The following is a 21,874-nucleotide window of genomic DNA, read 5'->3' on the forward strand; positions in this document are numbered from 1 at the left end:
CTCGTGCTCCATTCTGTGCTGATCTGCGACGTCTGAGCGCGGGATGCAACGCTCCTAGGTCACGAAATGGCCCAAGACCAATTCGCGGATCAGATTAACCAGAGGGGGAATGGCCGGCTGTAACTTGTGCGATTTAACTTTATGACAGTCGTGTCCTCCGGGGTGGAGGGTGGGACTCGCGGCCTCGCCCGATTGTCAAGGCCGTGGGAGCTCGTCAATGTGATTCTGCGCATGACGAAGCAGCCGGCGAGTTTCTGGTGTTTGTAAGATATGCCTAACACCACGTAACCCAAGCCCAGGTGCCGACGCGCAAAAGTACTGAGATGCAATCTACAAGTACAACTCTATTGGCTCATTAATATGGATACACGATACCGCAGTGTGCTGCAGTATATACTCGATGGCCGTAGTCCGGCAACTTCCTTTTCGCCACTCGCGGCCATCTCAACATCGAATGGCCGGCCGCCTAGGCCGTTCCCGGGGCAGTCATCTTTCTTCCGTTTTAGACTTCGCAAAGGGCTCCGGACCATGTTGCATTCCATGGAACGTCCGTCGATGCTTTGAATTCGACGGACTGTGGCAGGGAGGGCAGGAGCTCAAAAGTCGCCCGAAAGTGCCGGCACTATGATCTCACTCCCGCAGCCCCCCGGCCAAGCGCCATCGACGATCTCACGCACGGATGGGAATGATTTCACCCCTGGCAGGTGAAGAATATGCGAGCTGGCCAATCGCCCTTGGGCCGAGTCTTGTTCCCGACAGCGACATCTGCCGTTGAGAAGCACTTCCTGCAGTAGCCGCACATGGGTGCTGCAAGCAAACCAGATGGCGAGCCAGCACCTCCTGCAGGCTTATTCCCGGACTGTCCCACATGCGGAGATGTGGTTCATATACTACTAATCATTTCGTCTACGGAAAAACGGCATCGCGTCATCCACGCCGCTCGTATGGCCTCGCAGTGCGGCATCAGGGGACGGCGGAACAGCCAGGCAAAGTACGCCGTCTTCATCTTCGTCCCTGTCCGTACATGCAGCTCTCGCACATGTGATATCTTGAAGTGAAAACAACAGGCGTGCCCCTAACGGACCATCTCGAACTCGGGATCCCGGTCGTCACCGCACCCCTTGTACTGGTCGTATTTGCCAAGTCGCTTATCGCGGTTCATCTTTGCGCACCACAAAACATTCGCAAGAATCCTGCATATACAGGGTCAGCCGCTGTTTTTTTGATTTTTTTCTTTCCCCCCTCAAGTCACCGCTCTTGGACCCTCAAGCACTTACGCTACCCAGGCGTAACACAGCAGGCCCATTATGATGGTATGTCCGCGGTGGTAGTTGGGACCGTCTTGTCTAGGGTACACGAATGCTAAGGAGAGAGCAAACGCCCTTATTAGCAGTGCACTTGTTTGATCATGCCTGGTTCGATACATGACTGCCGCCGAGTGAGCTGGACGTACTGGCTACAAAACCACCGCAATTAGCAACTGCCAACTGAAGGGCCGACGTTGTTGCTCGCTTATAGTGGCCCGCTGAGTTGTTCGAGTTCCATACGAGGATGCAGGGCACAGAGCAGTATAGTCCAACTGCCATTAGACACGTCATGGCAAATCGTACCGATGGACCCGTTACGTTGGCAATCACCGCATAGCCCACAATGGCAATTGGGAGAATAAAGAGCATCAGAGTCCCCCGCAACTTCAGACGATCCGAGAGAAACGCGACCAAAACTACGTCTTTAGTGTTGGTGGGCTGCCCTGTATGTTTCTCGCGTGTTGGGTTTATACTGCCTACCTGTAATCGGAGTAGCAACTGCATACGGAATCACAGACCAGAGCTGTGTTTGGTTGGCGTCGCTTGTGATGTTGAGAGCGTTGACAATGGTTGGCAGCTGGTTTGCGTCAGCACCAACAAGAAGGAGAAGAGAGAGAGAGGCCCAGAAATGATGACCGGCGATGCACGAGAGGAACAAGGACGTACAAAAAGACCAAAAGAGTACAGCCCGGACAGAATTGCGAAATACGCAGTCGACGTCAACCAAATCTGGAGATTAAACACGCCGCGCCGGACTTCGCGCCAACTGAATTTCTCGTCATACTCCTTGGCAAGACTGCATGCATATGCGTCAATACGCTGCGTCAATCATCAGGCGAGCGGGCACATACTTGAATCGACTAGAGTCCTCAGCCAACCTCCTCACAGCCCAGTCTCGCTCCTCTGCGGAAAGATAGCTCGCGGTAGCCACGCTGTTTGGGAGGCCGAGATAGGCGACAAGTCCCGAGAGAACAGTCTGCCGTCGCCAGCATTAGCCATGAGATTTGTCACCGGCCGCTGTGCACCGGCCGCACACCAAGTCCCCTCAAGGCACATACGAGAATCCCCTCGATAATAAGAATCCATCGCCAGCCCTCAAGGCCACCCCGCGGTCCGATTGCCGACAATCCACGCGCAAGCAGACCTGCGTACATGTATTGTCAGCAGATCATAGACAACAATACCGCAGAGTCCACCACCGGGACACAAACCTCCAAAGGCGCCAGACAGGGACGCGGCAGAGTAAAAGATGCCAATTCTCAAGGCGAGTTCTCCGCGGGTGTACAGACTGGACAGGTACAGCACCATGCCGGGCAGCAGGCCGCCCTCGGCCACCCCCAGCAGAGCGCGGACAACCCAGAAGCTGGTGAAGCCACGGACGAAGCCAAGGCACATGGTGATGATGCCCCACACGACTGTCAAGCAGGGCAGGAGGACCTTGGGGGAAACCTTCTTGAGGAGCAGGTTGCTTGGCAGTTCGCTATTGTTTGCATTGTTAGGTGCCATTGCCAAGACTCGGGGGGGCAAACATCGGCCGCCGGCTCACCTGGCTACATAGGTCGCGTAGAAGACGGCCAGTCCAGTCGTGTACTGTGAGTCGGACAGGCCAAGGTCATCTTCTAGTCCGAGAATCCTGGCGTTTCCGACGTTTGTGCGGTCCAGGAACGAGCAGAGGAACAACAGGGCAAGAATAGGCAGCACTCTGGACAGGACGATAGCGTGAGCACTGAGCAAAAGGGTGTCCGTTGCACAGGGACAACAATAGTGACCTACCGACAGTCCAGTTTTAGTAATACCCGTTTAGTTACCGTGTCGTTGTCATTGGTCTGCAACGGCGGCGTGCCGCACTCTTCGTGCTCGGCTTTGCCGTCCATGTCAAGGCCAGATTTGGAGTTTATGTGAAAACGATGTCGTCGTATCAGACAAAGGCAATTACAACCTCGACGGAATGTAACTCTGCCCGCGCCAGACTCAGATTCCCCAGGAACCCAGGCTGAATATAAACATTGGACCGAACCCAACCCAGGGAATCATGGTTCAGCCACTAGTGACTCAATCTGGGGGAAGCGGAGTTGCGGGGTGCAGAATTAGCCTCGCGGTCGAAGCCATGCGATGTTTGTAATACAATAACGGCTATTGACATCACTCCCCCTTCTTCGCTGTTGGGCCGGGGTCAAGCGTGACGTCTGGCAATGACGATGCGAGCTGGACGGCGCAGCGTTGCAACGGTGCGCTTCCGGCCCGGCGGCTGATTTGGGCGCCGACCCACCCGGTGGTCCGTGGAGGGTCCTCGGGGCTACTTTTTGCGGCCGAGACGTGCATTGATCTTCAAGATGGTGGCTTGTCAGCGGATGGAGACGAGAGGAGCCCACGGAGGAGCCGCAAAAGCTTGGCCAGGAGACAGATTATGCGAGCCGACGAATCCGCGGCCGTCCCTATTGAATTCGGCCCTTATTGGTGATGGAGCTCTCATGATAGTGACTTCATCCATTGGGAGCTGCGACCCAGTCAGTGCTCGGAAGTCCGGTTATCCCTCTTCCATAAAACCGAAACATGGAATTCTTTCTATTTATTTTATTTCTCGTGCGCCTGCCGACGTAGCTTTACCCATCTCTCACCATGATAACTTTGAAGCCCAACATGGCTCCCAGACCAGCGTGGACCGTCACCGCGCGGATACTGCGATCCAAGACGAGCTTTGGGAGGCGCACCTTTATCACAACAACGGTCCGATTCTCACAGTCGCAGCAAAAATACTCCAAGGTGTATAAGGATGCGGACGACGCTGTTTCAGACGTCAAGAGTGGTTCTACGATTCTCAGTTCTGGCTTCGGACTATGCGGAGTCGCCGGTGCGTCTCATTCCCGCCGGTTTGACGGAATGCATTATAGCTGACCCCTTTTTTACACCAGACACGATCATTCAAGCTCTCAACCGCCGTGGAGTCGAATCACTGCATTCACTCACCGCGGTATCCAACAATGCCGGCATAGAAGGCCAGGGTGGCTTGTCAACACTCTCCAAGGCCGGACAGGTGGATAACCTCATTTTGTCCTATCTTGGAAACAACAAGGCATTGGAGAGGAAATACCTCAGCGGCGAGCTGGCCATTGAGCTGTGCCCCCAAGGAACTCTTGCTGAAAGATTGCGAGCCGGAGGCGCAGGCATTCCGGCTTTTTATACCCCAACTGGAGCCCGTACGTGGACACCATGAAGAACAATAGACGAGGCTCTAACTTTTCTCTCTCTTTGCAGACACACTGCTCCAAGAAGGCGAGATCCCAATCAGACTCGACTCCTCTGGAAAGGCACTTGAAAAGGGCAAGCGCCGCGAGACCCGAGAGTTCAATGGGCGATCATTCCTGCTGGAGACTGCGCTCACGGGCGACGTTGCCATTCTGCGAGCCTGGAAAGTCGACAAGGCGGGCAATTGTGTCTTTAGGTATGCATGTCTCCCCCCCCGTGCTGCAATCTTTTAATGACCGTTGTAGATATACCACAAAGGCGTTTGGGCCGCTGATGGCCAAGGCAGCCAAGGTCACCATTGTCGAGGCCGACCACATTGTTGAAATCGGCGACATCGACCCCAACGACGTCGACCTGCCGGGCATCTTTGTCGACCGCGTCGTGCCCGCCACCGCCGAGAAGAAGATTGAAATCCTCAAGCTGCGCGACCCCGAGGCCGACGCCGCGGCCAAGGACGGCGCGCCCAAGAACGGCGCGCAGGAACGACGGAACCGCATTGGCAAGCGAGCGTCCGAGGAGTTGAAGCAGGGCTACTACGTGAACCTGGGCGTCGGTACGTCAACCGTGCAACCGCCTGCATTTCTTGGCAAAATGCTCCCGAAACTGACATACGTGGCAGGTATCCCTACCCTGGCGGCCACCTTCATCCCAGAGGGTCGCACGGTCTGGATCCAATCTGAGAACGGAATCCTTGGCATGGGCCCATACCCGACCAAGGACCAGGTCGACCCGGACATCGTCAATGCCGGTAAAGAGACGGTCACGCTGGTTCCCGGCGCGGCCGTCTTTGATTCGTCCGAGTCGTTTGGCATGATTCGCGGCGGCCATGTGGACGTTTCTATTCTCGGGGTACGTCCGCCGCCGAACGTGTGACAGTCGTTCGTTTTCATGAAAAAAGCTGACGCGTGAGTGTACATGCAGGCCCTTCAAGTCAGCGCAGACGGCGACCTCGCCAACTTTATGATCCCGGGCAAGGTCTTCAAGGGCATGGGCGGCGCCATGGATCTCGTCGCCAACCCCGACAAGACCAAGATTGTCGTCGCCACCGAGCACGTAGCCAAGAACGGCACCTCCAAGATTGTGCAGCAGTGCGACCTGCCGCTGACTGGTGCCAGGGTTGTGAGCACCATCATTACCGATCTCGTAAGTGCCGCGAAAGGGGATGCGTTTATACACGGATGGCTTCTGACTGTACTAGTGCGTGTTCCAGGTCGATCGCGACAATGGCGGCTTGACCCTGACGGAGCTGGCGCCGGGCGTCGACATTGAAGAGGTGCGAAGCAAGACGGATGCCGGGTTTGCCGTGGCCGAGAGCGTGAAGACGATGGCGTGAGCGGAAAAGATATACCATTGGATTATATAGACTTGGATTGCTTTGTTGCCATTTTCCTGTGGCGAGCTGTGTCGCTGGACAATATACCATTTGCATCGTATAAACTCATGCCTCGTCCATGATATGGTCAAGTAGAGCTTGCTTTATATGTATAGTATTCCCTCAACTTGCCCGCACCACTTGCACTTGCACGTATGTATGTACACGATCAAAAGCGATCAACACGCTCCCCCATGAACAAGGGGTCTATTGTCTATCAAGCAGCAAAACAAAAAAATCCGCCATGCCACAGACAATCCTCCCCTACAACTTGGCCGCCCTCGCAGGCGCAAAGTTGGACCCCAAAACCTCGGCGATCCGATCGACGGTGCTCAGAATCCACTCCAGGCCTTCATCGCCCACCAGCCAGGCCACCACGTCTTCGCTCTCGCCGCCCTCCTCGCGCCAGCTCCCGTCCTCCCACGCCTTCCTCAGCCCAAACACGTGCGACAGGACCTGCGGGCCGACGCCCGTCTGCGCCCTCAAGCACGCAACGGCGACGACGCTCGTCAACACGCGCCCCGTGCTCGCCAGCCCGTTCCTCTCCACGGGGTCCGACAGCAGCGGGCCGTAGTGGCTGTTGAGGATATGCACCGGCAGGTCCGGGTGCGACTGCGCCAGCTTGTCGACGAGCTTCTTCTCAAACGGGGCGTATATCGAGTCCCACAGCCGGCGGCCGCGCGCAGACACGTCCCCCAGGTCCGAGGGCGTCGGCGCCCGCGACGACGACGACGACAGCTGCGACGCGACGCTCTTGGGGAGCGACGCGTGGAATGCGTTGAGGCAGTTGATTGTGCGGGGGATGCCGTTGAAGCTGATGCACTTGAGGCCGACTTCGCGCATGAACTCTGCCGTCTGGACCGGGCTCTGGCCCCGTTGCGACGAGGCGATGGCGTGCAGCATGGGCAAGGAGTCGGGCGAGTTGAGCGTCATGGTGGCGGCCGTCTGTGGTTTTCCCCCGGCGTTAGCTGTCAAGTCAGTCTTGCTCCCGTGTGTTGCTTGGGGGATGACGCACGGAGACAGCCAGCCAGGGCCGAGTGCCAATCTTCTTTTGCGCTGCGTCGCTGGCGATGCTGCCGAGCACGTCTCTCATGGCTGCCGGCGCGGGCGTTGGGCCTGGCCGCGCCGACGGCGCGTTGATGAGGGCCTTTAACGAGTTTGATAGCTTGGCCATGTTTCTGGGGCGTGCTTGTCGTGAGTTTGTCGGCGGGGAGAGTCTGCCCATTGTTTTTTTAAACCCCTCGGAGGGAACATGCGCCGGGCTGCTGGTTGGGCAAACTGTTTTTGGTCTGGGGAGTGATGACGTTTGAGAACGTGGTGATCCGCCGATGGAGAGTTCCTCGGCCGGAGACTACTTCTGGATGCCGAGATGCGGCGTATCAGGTGGAGCATTGACAGGGCTGCGGCAATAGCCCGGAGGGTACTATTGGGGCCGACTTGGGATTCTTGGTTGGTGACTGAGAACGGAGGTGAATAAAAGGCGGTTGAATTGATGGATGGGATTTGTTCGAGTAGCAGTAGAGTGTGGTGTTTGTGCACAACGCCATTTACAAGTTACAACATTTGAACCATGACGACGTCAAGGCCTCGCACTGAGCCTTTCTGGCTTGGGTACGTATTGGATGCCCTGCTCGCCCGTCATGGTGAAGCAACAACTTACACCAAGTTGTCTATTCAGCGGCGCGGCGGCATGTATGGCCGTCTGTTTCAGTAAGTCTATTGTCAACGAAGCTTCACTCTCTCTGAGGCCCAAGACTTACACCGCATCTTACACCACAAAGCACACCCGCTCGACCAGACGAAATAGTGAGTTTCGGGACCAAACGGCTAAATGCGCATGGGTGGCTGATTCCCCATCTCTAGTCGCATGCAGGTCCTCAAGTCCAGCAACTCCATGTTGAGCACAATGTACAGATTTGGGCTCCGAGACGGTACGCCACCCCAAACTTTGAGAATCGGGCCTCAACTAACCCCGACCTATTCCCCAGGTATTCCCTCATTATGGGGCGGCCTATCGGCGTCTATTCTGCGACAAGGCACATACTCAACTGCCCGATTTGGATTGCACAATCATCTTTCCTCACAATTGCTCCAGACGTCCGGTAGAGACAGGCTTCCGGCATCATGGAATATTGCTTGCGCGGGGGTTTCCGGTGGAATTGCCGGGCTGATTGGCAATCCTACTGAGGTTGTTCTTGTCCGTATGTGCGCCGATGGAGCAAAGCCTGCAAAGGACAGGTTCCGATACTCGAATCCATTAGTTGGTCTGTGGCGGGTTTGGAAAGAAGAGGGGGCGAAGGCGTTTGGTCGTGGGATTGGACCGAATGTCACGAGAAGTGTTCTCATGAGTACGTTTTGTCAAACCTGTTGTCCGGTACTGTTTAGTCTGATGCTAAATGCCGTTTTTATCCTTGAAGATGTGTCACAGATCGCATCGTAGGTCATTACGGAAACGGGCTCGGCGGCGCCACGCAGGCAGGGCTAACATTTCCCAACAGCTATGCGTCCGCAAAGCAGTCTCTGCTGGCATCGAATAACATGTCGGATAATATCACCACCCACGCCCTCGCTTCGTTAATGGCAGGAACAGTAGCCACAACACTCTGTGCTCCTGCAGACGTTTTAAAGAGCCGGATGCAGTCGAGTGCCAAGGGAGATGCAAGTTCATTGTTGTTCTGTCACGGTTCGTGATATGTTGACTAACAATTCGCAGGGCCTGTTGCAAATCGTTAGAAATGGGTTACGGGATGAAGGGCCGCGCTTCTTAATGAAGGGCTGGACACCAGCCTGGCTGAGACTAACGTAAGTCACCTCCATGACCGTCAATTGCCCGCTTGCCTAACATGAAATGCAGACCACATACTGTTCTGACATTCGTCTTCATGGAGCAGCTGAGGCGACTCTCGCAGTTGACTGTCTCACAGCAGCAGCGGGATACTGCCAAGATGTAACTATTAGTCATGATAATAACTGCTACAGAGGTGAAATGATATGTCTCTGAGCTGCCTATCCCACGAATTCTGGCCAGTGCAGCCAGTCGAAATTGCTCATATCCTCCCAAGAAAGCCCACCAAATGAAGCCTCAAACTCGTTGCCCGGCTGGTTGAGCACATGTGTAATTTGATCATCTGACATTGCAGAGAACTGGAGAGGCTCAGGCCATGTTAACTGCTGGGTCAAGAAACTATTGCTGTTCGATGTAGCAACTGGGGCGCCAATGGGTTGTATTTGGGGTGCTCCCGGGTTACTCGTATTTTGTGGTGGTGCGGATGGATAGGCCACGTTTTGTTTCGCCGCTTTGCGCACAATCTGTCTCAGATATCTTCCGTATAAAGTCGACAGTCCGTTTCTGTGTTGTGTAATGGTTCCTATTCTCTCCAGAACGCCCGCGGCCTCATCAATGAGTTTTCGAATGCTCGGTACTAAAGTAGAGCCCCCAGAAGTATAAGCGCTGAGGGTTAATGCAAAACAAGCAGCAAAAGAAATCATAATTGCTGTGTTATTGGGCATGGAGTGTAGCTGGCCTTCACCCTGAATGGCCGCTCTCATGACATTTAAAGCTGATGAGAGGCCCGCCGTACGGAAGAATTGCCTCACTTCGATGGGAGCTGTGGGGTGGTTGATAACACCGCCGTAAGTAGACAGTCGAGTATGTGTTACAAGGATATCGACATATGGTGGTAATCGACGCTCTGAGAATGATTTAGCCTCAACAACCACCTTATTGCCGCAAAATACGTTACTCACGGGGTCCAGTGCCAATTGATACACCCCATTCTGTGTACCACTGATCAAAGAAACGCTCTATTGAACTTTGGATTCTGCGAGCTGTTAATAGATAGAGCATGACGATAGTAATAGAGTTACATACGATTGAGCAATCAAAGATCCGTCACTGACTGGATTCTGCGACCCATCACAGAGAGAGCGAACTGTGGCGAAGAGGCCATCCTGGTGCAATAAGTATAAGCGATACACAATACATGAGTCTTGTGGACTTGGAACATACCAAGTCGCGCCGAAGCACAGCCATTGACACCAAATGGCCATCTTGAGGGTCTCCAACTGCTGATCGATACCAACTGTCACAATCTTTGATCAGTTTGGTTACAGGCACCACAAACGGACGGCCACGAGCCAGTGACATTCTACACACATCATTAGCGCAGAACCCCCCACGGTGTGCCATATAATACGCACCCTCGTTCGAGAACAAATAGAGATATCCAACAGCGCTCCCTGTTTCGCAGTAGAAGCTTTGCTTTGTCGGTCCATGGATCAAGATCTGGATATCCATCCATTGCCAATGCTGTACGGGTATCCAAGCATTCACCTCTTGCGAGAGCCAGTTTTGAGCCCTCTTGTAAGACATCCGTAGGAACTATAACTTTGTGTAGGGAAAGGTCTATGGCAACGCTGGTCGCCATGGATATGTAGACACAGGCCTCGTCATCAGTGCTATGCTGTCCTGGAAACATCCAAGGGATATTGACCATGAATGCTAGCACAATTTCGATGGATTTATGTCTTCGCAACATGACTCTGTGTGCCAAAGTAGTGACATGATTCGACAGACGTTTTGATAATGCAGAGGCTGTGGGTATAAACAACGCTGACGCTGCAAGAATGGACGTGCAGAGAAATGCAGATCTTGACCGGGTGTAAGTCATGGTGTATAGTCTGGGATCAAACCCCCACCGAGTGTGGGAGAGATTTGCGTGAAAGCTATCTGGTTTAGCACTCTCTCGATACAATCACGGGGAGCAGAGACAGACTTACTATGCAAACAGGGAATCGGCCTCTTCCTCTGTCACCAAACCCAGCTCAATCGGATCGATGTCGTTGCCAACATCCAGGTTCACCTTGGCTCCAGAGAAAAAGGCCTCGAGACTCGCCGCCTCAGGACTTTTGCCTGAAGCTGCGCCTTTCCTTCGCGATTGCTGTGGTGAGCTGCGACTCCGAACCTCTCGAGAAGGTTGAAAGTAGGATGCGCGAGCCAGCAGTTGCAGAGGATTTTCAGCATCGTCCACAGCCAGAGTCTCCTCTGTCCGCTGGACAATGTCCTCGGATATGGAAGTCTGGTCGGCCATGTCCTCTTCATATTCGCTAGATGAATCCTCAGCTTCTCCACTCGCTTGATGGTTGGACGCTTGGCTGGGCGACCACTCATTGCCATCGAGATGGCCCATGAGGGCCCTCATTTGCGTCAAGACTTTGTCATCCTCAGGACTTTGCTGCTGCCCAATTCTTGCTCGTTTGACTGCCTGTTCGACTTGGAACAATGCCTTTTCAAGGCCGACTCTCTTGCTGCGGATCGAAACACGAAAGCAAACATGTTAGCCAAGGTCATCAGAGGGATGTAGGAAAGGACCGTCTCTATACTTTTTGATGCCCTTTTGGCGACCAGCGTGGAAATCAGGACGAATACATTCTGTTCCCAGTTGGACACATCTCTTGCAGCGTCCACTGGGGGAAGCCCCGTCGCATTTGATCTTGCTGCGACGGCAAACCAGGCACGCTGCTTGCTTTGGCTTTGGCGTCTCATTCATGGTGTTGGATTATGCCAAGCCCTGGTTCTGCTGTGAAGCGTTCATGATCCGGCATCAATATTTTTTGAGATCTTTCTCGGCTTCCGATCAAAAACAGGGCATTATCTACACCTTTAGGTTGAAACCCGCCACCTCGGGTAGGTCAGCAACTGGCATTGATGACTCTGTTGGATGGCCATTTCGGCGCACTGACGAGAGGCGGCGGTTTCCATGGACGCAAGATGCCCAGGAGTCCAGGACTGGCAGCGGTCTGGTGGCGCTCAGCTCAAGTGGGTCCCTCAATGATCGCTCTGGTCCTCTGGAGCACATGATTGATGGTGAGCTTCAACATTCTGCCCTGGCACGATCAATGAATGGACTGAGACAACACAGCTATCAGCCACAGCAGTAGCTGACAAGTAATTCATTTAATGGATTGGACATGGGATGCGTATTCCTGCGCTTGGCACATGTCATGATGGCCGACTGGTGGTTCTGCATGGAACATCCCGCGAGGGGTTTGGCATTGGAGTAAACTTTGAATGGGAAGAACCCGAGCAGCTCCTTCCATCCTGGATATGGCGCCCGCATCCTCTGCAATCATCTCAATAATCGACGAATAACAACCCCGACTCTGACTCGACGATGGTCATGGCCTGCATACATACAGTTACCGCCTCAATCAATGTTTTGGGCAGCTAAACGCAAATCAAGAGACCACGATATAAGCCCACGATCCCCTGTCCCAGGCTGGCCGTTGAAACACGCACAAGAGACACTTCCAAGCACTCTCTTCGACGCCGGACGATGCCACCAACGCGAGCTTGTGATGTAGTTAAAAACATTACACAGGTATCCGTCGTGATGGTTTGGGTCCATGCGAGTCCAGGCGGTGAGCACCATGAATCTTGGGGCGTGTCTTGGTTGCCGTCCTCATAATTGATCAAGTGACGGCCTGTCGCCGATTCAACATGAGACCCGCGGTAGTCGACTCTTGGCAGCATGGCAAGTCACATCAGGATTCTGGTATTCCTTAACTTTGTCGCATTGGACCCCAAACTCGTGGATAAATGACTTGTATGCGTGCGATCAAATCGCCAGAGGATTTAACTGAAAGTTCAGCGTAAAAGGCCAAGTTCCGTGGACACAAGACAGTAGAAAGAATGAAAATAAAAAGAAGGAACTCGACGTCTAAACATCTAAAGGGATACATAATAACTACCAAGGTAAAGATTTCTCATAGCCGATGACGTCAGTTTGCTTTTCCGTGTGCCCAGAACCACCAAAATGATTAATGACAGTTCGTCACTTGCAGCGGTTTATTCACCTCCGACTATTGGCAATCTATTCATGGTCATTCAAGTTTGCAAGTAGAGATTTAATGTTGGAGGACTACAGACACTTAACATTATCAACATAACCAATCGTTAGGCCTCCCCGTCCGCTTTTGAGCAAAACTCCGTCAGTCTCCAAATTCGTTCTCGATGTGTCGCCCGAGGATTCCAATCACAGGAGGTCTACAAGTGGCCTTAATTCACTGATCCGTCTTCCTTGCACCGTCAGACTGGTAAGAAATACGAGCCTGTGACTAGTCACTGGGCTCTCCGTTCCGATGAATGGAAGAATTGATTTGAAGAACGGCATCGGTCTGGATCCATGGAGGGACGCAAACAAACAGTATCCTTGCACACGACACCATATGGGAACTCATCAATTTTCCTCGGATACACAATATTTCCGCTACATTCTTTGCGGTAGACACAAGATCGACTGGAATAATCTCTGGTTTTGATAAAGAATATCGAGTTCAACGACCAGCATACCGGTCCCAACGTAATACATGTTCGTCTTCAATGCATCTCGAAACCTCGCAGCTTGCAGCACCATCCCAGTCGCCCAATTACGGCGGCTGTAGAGGGTACCTAAACCTGGGGGGAACTAGTGTATATAAGTCTGGTAGCTTCCCCCTTTTGACCTTGATTCTACGAATAGCTTAGCCTCTAGAAAGTATTCTATATAAGTAACGCAGCTGCCTCTGGTCTTTTTGTGCATTCTCAGGCACTTTTCGCTTTATTCCGCCTTCGGCCGACTTGCCGTTCGCGGCCCGAACCCTTCCCCCCGCGCCGTGTTGTTCTACGGGTCGTCGGCGCTTGAGCGGCACGGACTTGACTATTTTGGCAGCCACGGCCCATGCCAATCCCGGGCGAACCACTTATAAGACAGTGCAGAATGAACCAAGACGCAATCAACAGAAGCAACATGATGTTCTAAATGATCTTTCTGCTTTAAAGACCGCACGACACAATCGACAACGTAGAGAGAAACGCCCCGCTTGCATGCGGTACAATTACACCAATGCCTTCCAACACCAATGCCATGGGGGCACTCGCCGCCGTCCAGAACGACAAGTCCAAGATATTAGGCGTCCGTATGGGCAGGCACACTGTTGAGCCGGGGTTGCACATCCCCAAGGCCGGTACGAAATACCACCAGACGTTTCTATTTCACTCTTACACCAATCCAGTGAAAACTAACCTCTGTTATAGAAGCACGAGACGAGCCAGTTGTTCGCTTTGATGGGGCCAACACTTCAACGAAATACATGGTCGTCTGTCTAGACCTGGATGCTCCTCATCCATCGTTCCCCTTTCTCAGTCCTATTCTTCACTGGATTCAACCTGGGTTGCAGGCGGCAAATGAAGGCGGACAGAGGGTTTTGAGGGCATCTGAGCCGTCGATTAGCGACTATGCTCCTCCTGGCCCTCCACCGGGCAGTCCACCGCACCGGTACTGCTTCTTCTTATATGGGCAGCCGGCATCCTTGGATGGGAGCAAGTATGCTTCAGTCGATGGGGCCAAGATGGGCCTCTGGTCGAGAATGCGCTACAGTCTTGATACGGCGGAGAAGGAGTTGGGATTGGGTCCGATCGTCGCGACCAACTACTTTACGAGCAATTAGTCAATTGGCTTGGAGATGGGATACCCATATAGTACTTGGCATTGAGGTTTACTGCTGAATAACTTGTGGTATTTATAGTACCGCGTAGAAGAGCGGTATTACTCTACATCTTACATCTGACTGTCCTCTAGCCTATAATATAGATGTAGCAAGGGGTAGTCATGCCCGGCGAGTTGAGTTGGGGTTCGACATCCAACCAACCATATCACCCGAGGTATCTTGAAATGCATAGATTTCGCCCCGGGAACTGCAGAGATGGATCGTGCAATCCGGCCTCGTCTCTCCCGTGTTCAAGTTCACGCAAACCCAACCACACCATGTCCAACTATACATCTCACCAAAAAGCCACCCGTTATGCCCCAATAACTCCAACTATCCCGCAACCCCTGGCCCACCAAAGAGGCGTCCAGCCAGCTCGGCTCAATGAGACCCCGATCCAACTCCGCAAAACTCCCACGCCACGGAACACGCCCCCAACTCCCCAACATCACCAAGCCCGTCCGGTGTGCTCCGCCCTTCCCGAAGCCCAGCTCCGTCGATACAATGAGGGGCGCCCTTGTCCATGAAGCCCCCATTGGCGGGGACGAGTCGTGACGTGATGGCGATTTCTAAGCAGGTCATCTACGCCCGCCAAAAGAACATTACCAAGCGCCCGCTCAAAGTGCCATGCTAATCGAAGTCAGATAGTACTAGTCTTGATGGAGTCCCCAATATATAACACATAATACATCCGCCCCGGTCGCGGTTCCTCATGAGCAGCCCATCCCTCACCAACCAGCTTCGCAACTCACAAACATGGCCGCCAAAACCGACATTGTGCTCTACACAGCTTCGACGCCCAATGGCATCAAGGCATCGATTGCGCTCGAGGAGCTCGGGCTCCAGTACAAAGTAAGCCAACCGTCTCCGCGAGACAAAAGCGCAGACAAGGAGGACAGCGGCTCACAGCGGCAGGTGCACGCGATTAAAATGATGGAAAACGAGCAAAAGGAGCCGTGGTTCCTCGACATCAACCCCAACGGGCGCATCCCCGCCCTGACGGACACGCTGGACGGCAACAAGATCCGCGTGTTTGAGAGCGGCGCCATCCTCGAGTATCTCGTGGACCGGTACGACAAGGACCACAAGATTTCGTATCCCCGGGGCACAGCAGAGCACTGGGAGGTGACAAGCTGGGTCAGCAGCCTCCTCGTACACACCAGACGTCCCGAGGGAAACGGCTGCTAACATTGAAACATTATGTTTGAACAGCTCATGTGGCAGATGGGCGGCCTGGGCCCGATGCAAGGCCAGTCCAACCACTTCAAGCGTACGTCGTCGTCGCCGGAGCGCCAGGCGCAGCAATCTATCTCAAGTGCTTGCTAACCCAGCCGCAGGATACGCCCCCGAGAAGATCGAATACGGAATCAACCGCTACGGCAACGAGACGCGCCGCCTCTACCGCACCATGGAGGACCACCTCGCCAAGTCGCCGCACGGGTTCCTCGTCGGCGACCGCGTCACCGTCGCCGACATTTCATGCTGGGGATGGGTCGCTTCGCACAGTAAGGTTTCTTCCCACCGCCGCGACGTACGTGCCTCACTGCTAACCGCCTCGACCAAGCCTGGGCGGGCGTCTCGCTCGACGAGTTCCCCCATCTCGACAAGTGGCTCAAGACGCTGCTGCGGCGGCCTGGCTTCGAAAGGGGCCGCCACGTGCCGAATCCGCATACCGCCTTTGACAACGACGGCCTGACGGAGGAGGAGCTCGACACAAAGGCCGAGGGGGCCAGGAACTGGGTGCAGGGCGGCATGAAGGCCGACGCGCAGAAATGATGACGATGTTGGCCAAACAAGCTGGCGAGCCTACAGGACAAGCGACTTATATGTTCTTGAACCACGGCAGATGTACATATATACAACGCAGCGCTTGTCAGAACGCGCCGCGCGCGCAATAAAACACAATCCTAATGAACAACGGCCAGCTTCCCCCTCACGGGGACATTCTCCTGCCTCCCCACGGGCGGAAACCCGTCGACCCTGACGCCCCTTTGGAATACCAAGCAGTGGCTCGACCCCCCAAAGTGAAACATGCCCAGCTGGTCGCCCTTTTTCAAGCGCTGGCCCTCCTTGACCGTGATGTCGCACGTGCTAACCTCGTCCATGCCGATGCCGATGAAGCCCAGCAGGCCAATCTTGGGGTTGTCCGCCTCCAGCACGATCATGGCCCTCGCCGCCAGCGCGGACAGGTACCCCTGCGCCACGGAGATGCCGCGCGTGTCAATCTCGACTCGCGGGTCGCCCTCGGCCTCCGAGAGCGGCTCGCTAAAGTACGTGCCGTCCTGGACGAAGGCGCGCCGCACCGTGCCCGAGACGGGCGAGTGCCAGCGGTGGTAGGAGAGCGCCGACAGGAACGCCTGGTAGATGGTGCCGCCGACGAACTCGTGCGCGAGCGTGTCGTGCGCAAACATGTCGACGAGCGAGTACGGCTGGCCCTTGGCGAAGAACTTGTCGCGGAGCCGGACGTCGTGCGCCACGTTGAACACCGAGGACTCGCACGCGTTGGCAATGACGGAGTCGTCGTCGGGATCGGCGACGGGGCGCGCCGCGTCGTGCACTCGCCGCGTGAAGAAGTCTCGTCGGGAGTCAGCAGGTATCTTATACATGGCGTGGTGCTTTGTGCTGGAGAATCAGGGGTGATTCCTTGTGTGTGAAAAGGGGGGGGGGGGGGGCTGCCATACCGTCCCAGGACTTGAAACCCATGTGTTTTGCGGAGGGATCGCAGACAAACATGTCCTCAAACTTCATGCTCGACTGGTACGGCATGTTGGCGACCTGGACAAGATCACTCATGCCCGTCTGTCCGAACCAGCCTAGGCTATGGTCCCCCAGGACCTCTGCCGACTCGGGCGTCTACAGCCGGATATCAGCTCACAGGCCCGACGAACACGGCATTCGTTCAATGTTGCCTGACATACCTGCAAGTACTTCCCCCACTCGTTCAGCACCTTCTTCAACGCCTTGTTCACGTCTGGATCTAGAAACGCCGCGTGCCCACTGGCTCCCCAACACCCCCGTCAGCAGCCATGTTATCACGACAGAGAGACCGTCCAAGCCAAGTCTCGCGAAAATCAAACTTACCTAGGCGTTCCCATTTGGTAGTCTAGCAGCGAGCACATGGGCACTCCTACCACGCCCACGCTCTCCGCGGCCTCTGTCCACTCCGGCGCTCGCGTCACGATGTGGTTTAGCACCTGCAGCATGTGCTCGTAATCGCGAATCTGCTTGCCGCCCGTGGGGTCCCGCCAGTAGGGATGCTTGCGGGGGATTTCGTCAAACATTTGCACAAAGTACATGTATATGCGCGAGTTGCCTTCGATGAGCTGCCTGAATTCCTCGAGGGCCGGTGTGAGCGGCTGCTTGGGGTGCGAGTCAATGTGGCGGGTGACGTTGGAGAGGTATTGGCGATGGACGCGGTGGTCGGCGGGGAGCCATGCCCCCGGCCTGCGTAGACAAGTTAGTTACACGATATAATGTCTTGTGTTGAGATGATGGATTGCGAGAAAAGGGTGGGAGTGTTTTGGTGTAGCGGACGTACCTGTGGATACGATACTCGGAGGGGATGTCATGATGATCGCCGTGCTGATGAACCATTTTGAACTCCTTGATTCGCAGTCGAGTATCCTCAATTGGTGTTTGTTGCCAGATCAGACTGGTGCATCAAGTGTCCGGCAAGGCTGCATTGTTGCACCTAAACTTTATATGAGTGCGGCTCCCTAACCGCCGGTCGATGACGCCGGTGATGCCGCTCATACATCGACGACATGGAGCTGGACGGCAACTCGGCACGGCTCCACGCGCCGCCCCGTCATCGATGATGCGCCCAGTGCCAACAATCCAGTCGTTGATCGTTGATTCTACACGTCCGCACCCTCAAGCCTCGTCACGGTGCAGCATCCGCTTCGCATGCTCGGTGAATTTTCAAAATAGTCTTTATCAATGTCTACTTGCTCCACCATGGGTTGAAAAATTCCATCCTCTTAGAGGGGGTATCTATACACTCAAGAATCCGAAAAGCTCCTCCACCCAATTTGTTTGAGGCACTCCATGCGTTTTGCCCATTGCAGATTGTTAGCACGCAACAAATGCTCAACAGAAAAAGAAAAAAAAAAGTCCTTCAACCGCCCTACACAACGGTTATGCCGCAATGTGGGTTGAAATGTTGCCACTCATATCAAGCCAAGATCGTAGTGTCGAGTCATTGAGAGAAGTCGGGGTGGTAGAATTAAAGGCGTAGACAATGAAACGTAGGCATGGTACCAAAGTCGGACAAAAATGTCCAAATGTCGTGTCATCGATTTCCTGGCCCCCAAGTATATATCGTATTCGATAATTCATCGAGTACAAGGGGGAGAAGCAAACATAAGCTCCTCGTTGAATATCGTCGCCATTTCTCGCCTTCATGTGACGCCGGGTAAAAAGAAAAAGAACAAATGAAACCATAAAAGTCGCTAAGCTGGACAGTGAAGTGAGGTGTAGAAAAGAAAAGAGAATATGGCAAGCTGAGAAATAACACAAAGGGCTAAGAATGGGTTTCTATGAATCACAAGTCGTAACGTCGTAATAGTTTAGCTAAAGTAACAGTGCCGTGCAGTAGATAGACACAAGCTGAGCAAAGCCGTGCTTGATTACATGATGACACAGCATCCGCAACCGGCCTTCTTCTTAGCTTCTTGCTCTGCTTGTATCGTCGGCTCACCAACATCTTCAGGCTGCGGGATGGGCTGCGGTCCGGGGGGTTTGGGATTCGCTACTGCGGTGACTGCAGGTTTGTCCGATATCTTGGGCATCGTTGAGTACGAGCCCTGCTTTGGACTCTTGGCAATGCCTGATTTCAGCGGCCAGTCTCCTGCCTGCGACAGATCTTCCACTTCAGGGGGGACAGGTTCCTTCTCTTGCGGTCTCGGGAACTCATGGTCGTTCAGGGGGCGAAATTCCTTGTCATAGACGTCACCAAATTTCCCTTCCTTCTCCCACCTTTCTTGCTGTAGACGCTTGGCCACCGTGGGTAGTAGCTGCTGGTCCGGAGGCAATCGCGGGTCGGGCTTGTATGAGTCAAACACCCATGGTGGGTCACCTTCGGGCTGCTTGCTGGCAGCAGACGGTTCCCCAGATCGTGTGGATGGGCGGGTTCCACTGACATCCCGATTAGGGCCGGACCTGGTTTTTGGCCTGCTGGGAGTTGTGCTGGTCTTTGATGCAGTCGAAGTTTTTCGTACCGTGGTCTTCTTTGGGGAGCTCTCCGTCACGGATCGCTTTGCGGTGGCCGACCGACTGCCGTTGTGGACTGCCTCAAAGTCCCTGGTAGAAGCACTCGCGCTTCGCGATCGCGTTTTAGTGTAGGCAATGGTATCGCCGTCCATTGACTCGATCCGTCGAACCGAAGGAGAGCCACGCTCCAGGTAATCTTGTGGGATGGGGGCAGGGCTAATCTTGGCTACCGGAATCTTGGTGCCTCCCCTCAGACTCTGCGAGGAAAAATAGGCATTGGCCTCCTCTTCAGCAATCTCTTCTGGCGTTCGCAAATCCCAGCAGGGAGAAGAGTACGACTCCTCGCCAACTTGACCCATGACAGCAGAATCGTGGCGCTGTCGGTTTTGATGCTGATTATCGATATCGATCGAATTCTGACCGCGGGGCCGTCTTTGCTTGCTGGAGGCTCGGACCCTGGGCATTATGAAGCCGGCGGCTTGCAGCTCTTCACTTTCAATTTTGGCCAACTTGTCTCGATGAATCCATTTGGAATCTTCCTCGCTGTACTCGAAGCCCAGGGTCTGTTGAATATGCCGCCTGTGCTCTTCTGACCCACCGTGCTTTCCGGAAATCGCATCTTCGGAAGGGTTCGGTTGGCCTTGTCTAGACTCAACTGCCAACGCCGGGGAGAGCCCAGCGTTTCCATCTCCTGATTTATCCCATTTAGACACGTTGAGGTTGTCGGAGGAGTGCGTTTTGCGAGCAGCCATTTCAAAATCGTTGCCGGCTTGGGCGTAGGAAGAAGACAAAGCGTTGCCGTTCTGCGAGCCGACAGCACCGCGAGAGGGTTCATCGGGGCGAGGTTCGTTCTGACCGTCTTGCGATGTCTTCTGTGAATGGATTTCATTAGCGAACCCTGTTGAGCCAATGGCGGAGATACGCGCAGGAAAGGGAGGCACCGCAGGTCGTGTATAATCTCGTATCCAAGAGTCTGCGGATGGCAAATTTATTCTTACTTCTGGCTGCGCACCGGGGTAATCCCAGACGCCCTCCCCATGGCTGCCGCTCAGCGGTGTCAAGGCCGCAGCTCCCGTGGGAGTTGATGAAACAGCGGCCATGGAAGGTTGAGTAGCTGGGGCAGCCGACTACCCCTTTTCGTAGCTCAAAAAACAGCGTGGCCGTGAAGAGTGACTAGGCTGGTGTACAAGTCGGTCAGGTTCAATCGCGGTTGGTGTTTGTACAAATATGCCAGAGATGGGGTTGGTGTGTTGGAGTCGCCGAGGACCAAGTTCGGTCGTGTCTGGTCTGTCGCAACAGAGGCTGAAGACTAGTGTGGCGTCGCTGGTTCCTGGAACTCGACTCTTGTGGACTCCGAGCCGGCGGGTAACGGGTAGACGATGTGGGAGACACAGAGGCGAGAGAGAGGATGGCTGGGCTTGGACGAGACACGCTACACGAGCGGCACTCATCAGCCAACGGCAATCGGCAGTGACGGCGGCCTGAAGCAATTCGTGCAACGGCACGATGGCCAAGATGATGGGGAAGATCAGTGGGGGAGAAGGAAGAAGGGTCAGGGGGCGCGGCTGGAATGGGAGAGGCGAATTGAAGCACCGCGAGTTCGAACCGACTCCAAAAACCTTGGACCAGGGAAGCTTGCACCTGCAGCAAGGCGGCAGCAGCGCGTCTTCCCGTGCGCAACCTGGCAGTCCTCTAGTCTACCTGTCCTTGAACGATATGAGAACCGAACGAGAGCGGATATGAGCTGTCAGGCGGACTTGAGGCAGATGATGTTCACTAGGAAGAGGCGGCGGCGGATAGATGGCTCCTGGATCACGATTGTGTCCAAGGGCCGGGCTCAATGCTCTGAGCAGACGGGCGACTCGAGGCTTGATGAGAGCACTCACGATCAAGCAAAAAGAGATGAGAGATGCTCCAACAAGAGACCACAGGCAGAATGAGCTGAGGCCGATTGGTCCAGGGCGCAAGTCCAGTCGTGTTGGTTCGAGCTTGTGCGGGTCGGCAGGGTTCATGAAGCGCCACAGGCCTTTGAATGATTTATTACTACGACGTGAGGACAATGTCGACGGATGGTGTTTTGGGATATGCATTGCTCTTTACCGACGCCGTCCGATGACGCAGGGCTCAGTTGCAGTTTCGGAGAGAATCGGCAGATCAGTTTGCAATTGGCCGGAGGGCCGCATCAATTGACCTAGACGGCATGAAGGGACAT

At 54.4% G+C, this 21,874-nt stretch overlaps 10 protein-coding genes across 10 annotated transcripts; 4 read left to right on the plus strand and 6 right to left on the minus strand.

The window, feature by feature from the left end:
• Positions 1-1,075: 1,075 nt before the first annotated feature.
• G6M90_00g085110 (uncharacterized protein) lies at positions 1,076-3,181 on the minus strand (the record flags this gene model as incomplete). Its single annotated transcript, XM_066131266.1, has 10 exons — positions 1,076-1,193; positions 1,278-1,362; positions 1,454-1,723; positions 1,788-1,884; positions 1,974-2,103; positions 2,159-2,283; positions 2,366-2,451; positions 2,519-2,787; positions 2,854-3,009; positions 3,081-3,181. The coding sequence occupies 10 exons, from the start codon at positions 3,179-3,181 to the stop codon at positions 1,076-1,078; spliced, it is 1,437 nt and encodes a 478-aa protein (XP_065987432.1).
• A 766-nt stretch (positions 3,182-3,947) lies between these two features.
• Positions 3,948-5,886, plus strand: OXCT1_1 (Succinyl-CoA:3-ketoacid coenzyme A transferase 1; the record flags this gene model as incomplete). Its single annotated transcript, XM_014685584.1, has 7 exons — positions 3,948-4,158; positions 4,220-4,504; positions 4,563-4,749; positions 4,799-5,106; positions 5,173-5,402; positions 5,475-5,696; positions 5,752-5,886. 7 exons carry the CDS (start codon positions 3,948-3,950, stop codon positions 5,884-5,886), a joined length of 1,578 nt encoding a protein of 525 aa, XP_014541070.1.
• Positions 5,887-6,189: 303 nt separating this feature from the next.
• ALG3 (Dol-P-Man:Man(5)GlcNAc(2)-PP-Dol alpha-1,3-mannosyltransferase) lies at positions 6,190-7,099 on the minus strand (the record flags this gene model as incomplete). Its single annotated transcript, XM_014685585.1, has 2 exons — positions 6,190-6,870; positions 6,941-7,099. The coding sequence occupies 2 exons, from the start codon at positions 7,097-7,099 to the stop codon at positions 6,190-6,192; spliced, it is 840 nt and encodes a 279-aa protein (XP_014541071.1).
• Positions 7,100-7,495: 396 nt separating this feature from the next.
• On the plus strand, positions 7,496-8,876 carry M2OM (Mitochondrial 2-oxoglutarate/malate carrier protein; the record flags this gene model as incomplete). The annotated part of the gene is made up of 6 exons (XM_066131267.1): positions 7,496-7,635; positions 7,789-7,856; positions 7,914-8,273; positions 8,354-8,583; positions 8,639-8,727; positions 8,780-8,876. The coding sequence occupies 6 exons, from the start codon at positions 7,496-7,498 to the stop codon at positions 8,874-8,876; spliced, it is 984 nt and encodes a 327-aa protein (XP_065987368.1).
• A 55-nt stretch (positions 8,877-8,931) lies between these two features.
• SAT9 (Satratoxin biosynthesis SC1 cluster transcription factor SAT9) lies at positions 8,932-10,463 on the minus strand (the record flags this gene model as incomplete). Its single annotated transcript, XM_014685587.2, has 5 exons — positions 8,932-9,617; positions 9,673-9,746; positions 9,797-9,876; positions 9,935-10,073; positions 10,126-10,463. 5 exons carry the CDS (start codon positions 10,461-10,463, stop codon positions 8,932-8,934), a joined length of 1,317 nt encoding a protein of 438 aa, XP_014541073.2.
• Positions 10,464-10,703: 240 nt separating this feature from the next.
• Positions 10,704-11,474, minus strand: G6M90_00g085160 (uncharacterized protein; the record flags this gene model as incomplete). Its single annotated transcript, XM_066131268.1, has 2 exons — positions 10,704-11,232; positions 11,308-11,474. The coding sequence occupies 2 exons, from the start codon at positions 11,472-11,474 to the stop codon at positions 10,704-10,706; spliced, it is 696 nt and encodes a 231-aa protein (XP_065987279.1).
• A 2,334-nt stretch (positions 11,475-13,808) lies between these two features.
• On the plus strand, positions 13,809-14,412 carry G6M90_00g085170 (uncharacterized protein; the record flags this gene model as incomplete). Its single annotated transcript, XM_014685588.1, has 2 exons — positions 13,809-13,929; positions 14,000-14,412. 2 exons carry the CDS (start codon positions 13,809-13,811, stop codon positions 14,410-14,412), a joined length of 534 nt encoding a protein of 177 aa, XP_014541074.1.
• Positions 14,413-15,207: 795 nt separating this feature from the next.
• Positions 15,208-16,227, plus strand: yghU (Disulfide-bond oxidoreductase YghU; the record flags this gene model as incomplete). The annotated part of the gene is made up of 4 exons (XM_014685589.1): positions 15,208-15,588; positions 15,664-15,721; positions 15,789-15,956; positions 16,016-16,227. 4 exons carry the CDS (start codon positions 15,208-15,210, stop codon positions 16,225-16,227), a joined length of 819 nt encoding a protein of 272 aa, XP_014541075.1.
• A 131-nt stretch (positions 16,228-16,358) lies between these two features.
• Positions 16,359-18,045, minus strand: psiD_2 (L-tryptophan decarboxylase; the record flags this gene model as incomplete). Its single annotated transcript, XM_014685590.1, has 5 exons — positions 16,359-17,026; positions 17,133-17,304; positions 17,370-17,448; positions 17,533-17,895; positions 17,990-18,045. The coding sequence occupies 5 exons, from the start codon at positions 18,043-18,045 to the stop codon at positions 16,359-16,361; spliced, it is 1,338 nt and encodes a 445-aa protein (XP_014541076.1).
• A 1,034-nt stretch (positions 18,046-19,079) lies between these two features.
• On the minus strand, positions 19,080-20,762 carry G6M90_00g085200 (uncharacterized protein; the record flags this gene model as incomplete). The annotated part of the gene is made up of 2 exons (XM_066131269.1): positions 19,080-20,534; positions 20,661-20,762. 2 exons carry the CDS (start codon positions 20,760-20,762, stop codon positions 19,080-19,082), a joined length of 1,557 nt encoding a protein of 518 aa, XP_065987480.1.
• Positions 20,763-21,874: the final 1,112 nt, after the last annotated feature.

This window comes from Metarhizium brunneum, chromosome 5, assembly GCF_013426205.1.
Source record: "Metarhizium brunneum chromosome 5, complete sequence".
Taxonomy (NCBI): domain Eukaryota; kingdom Fungi; phylum Ascomycota; class Sordariomycetes; order Hypocreales; family Clavicipitaceae; genus Metarhizium; species Metarhizium brunneum.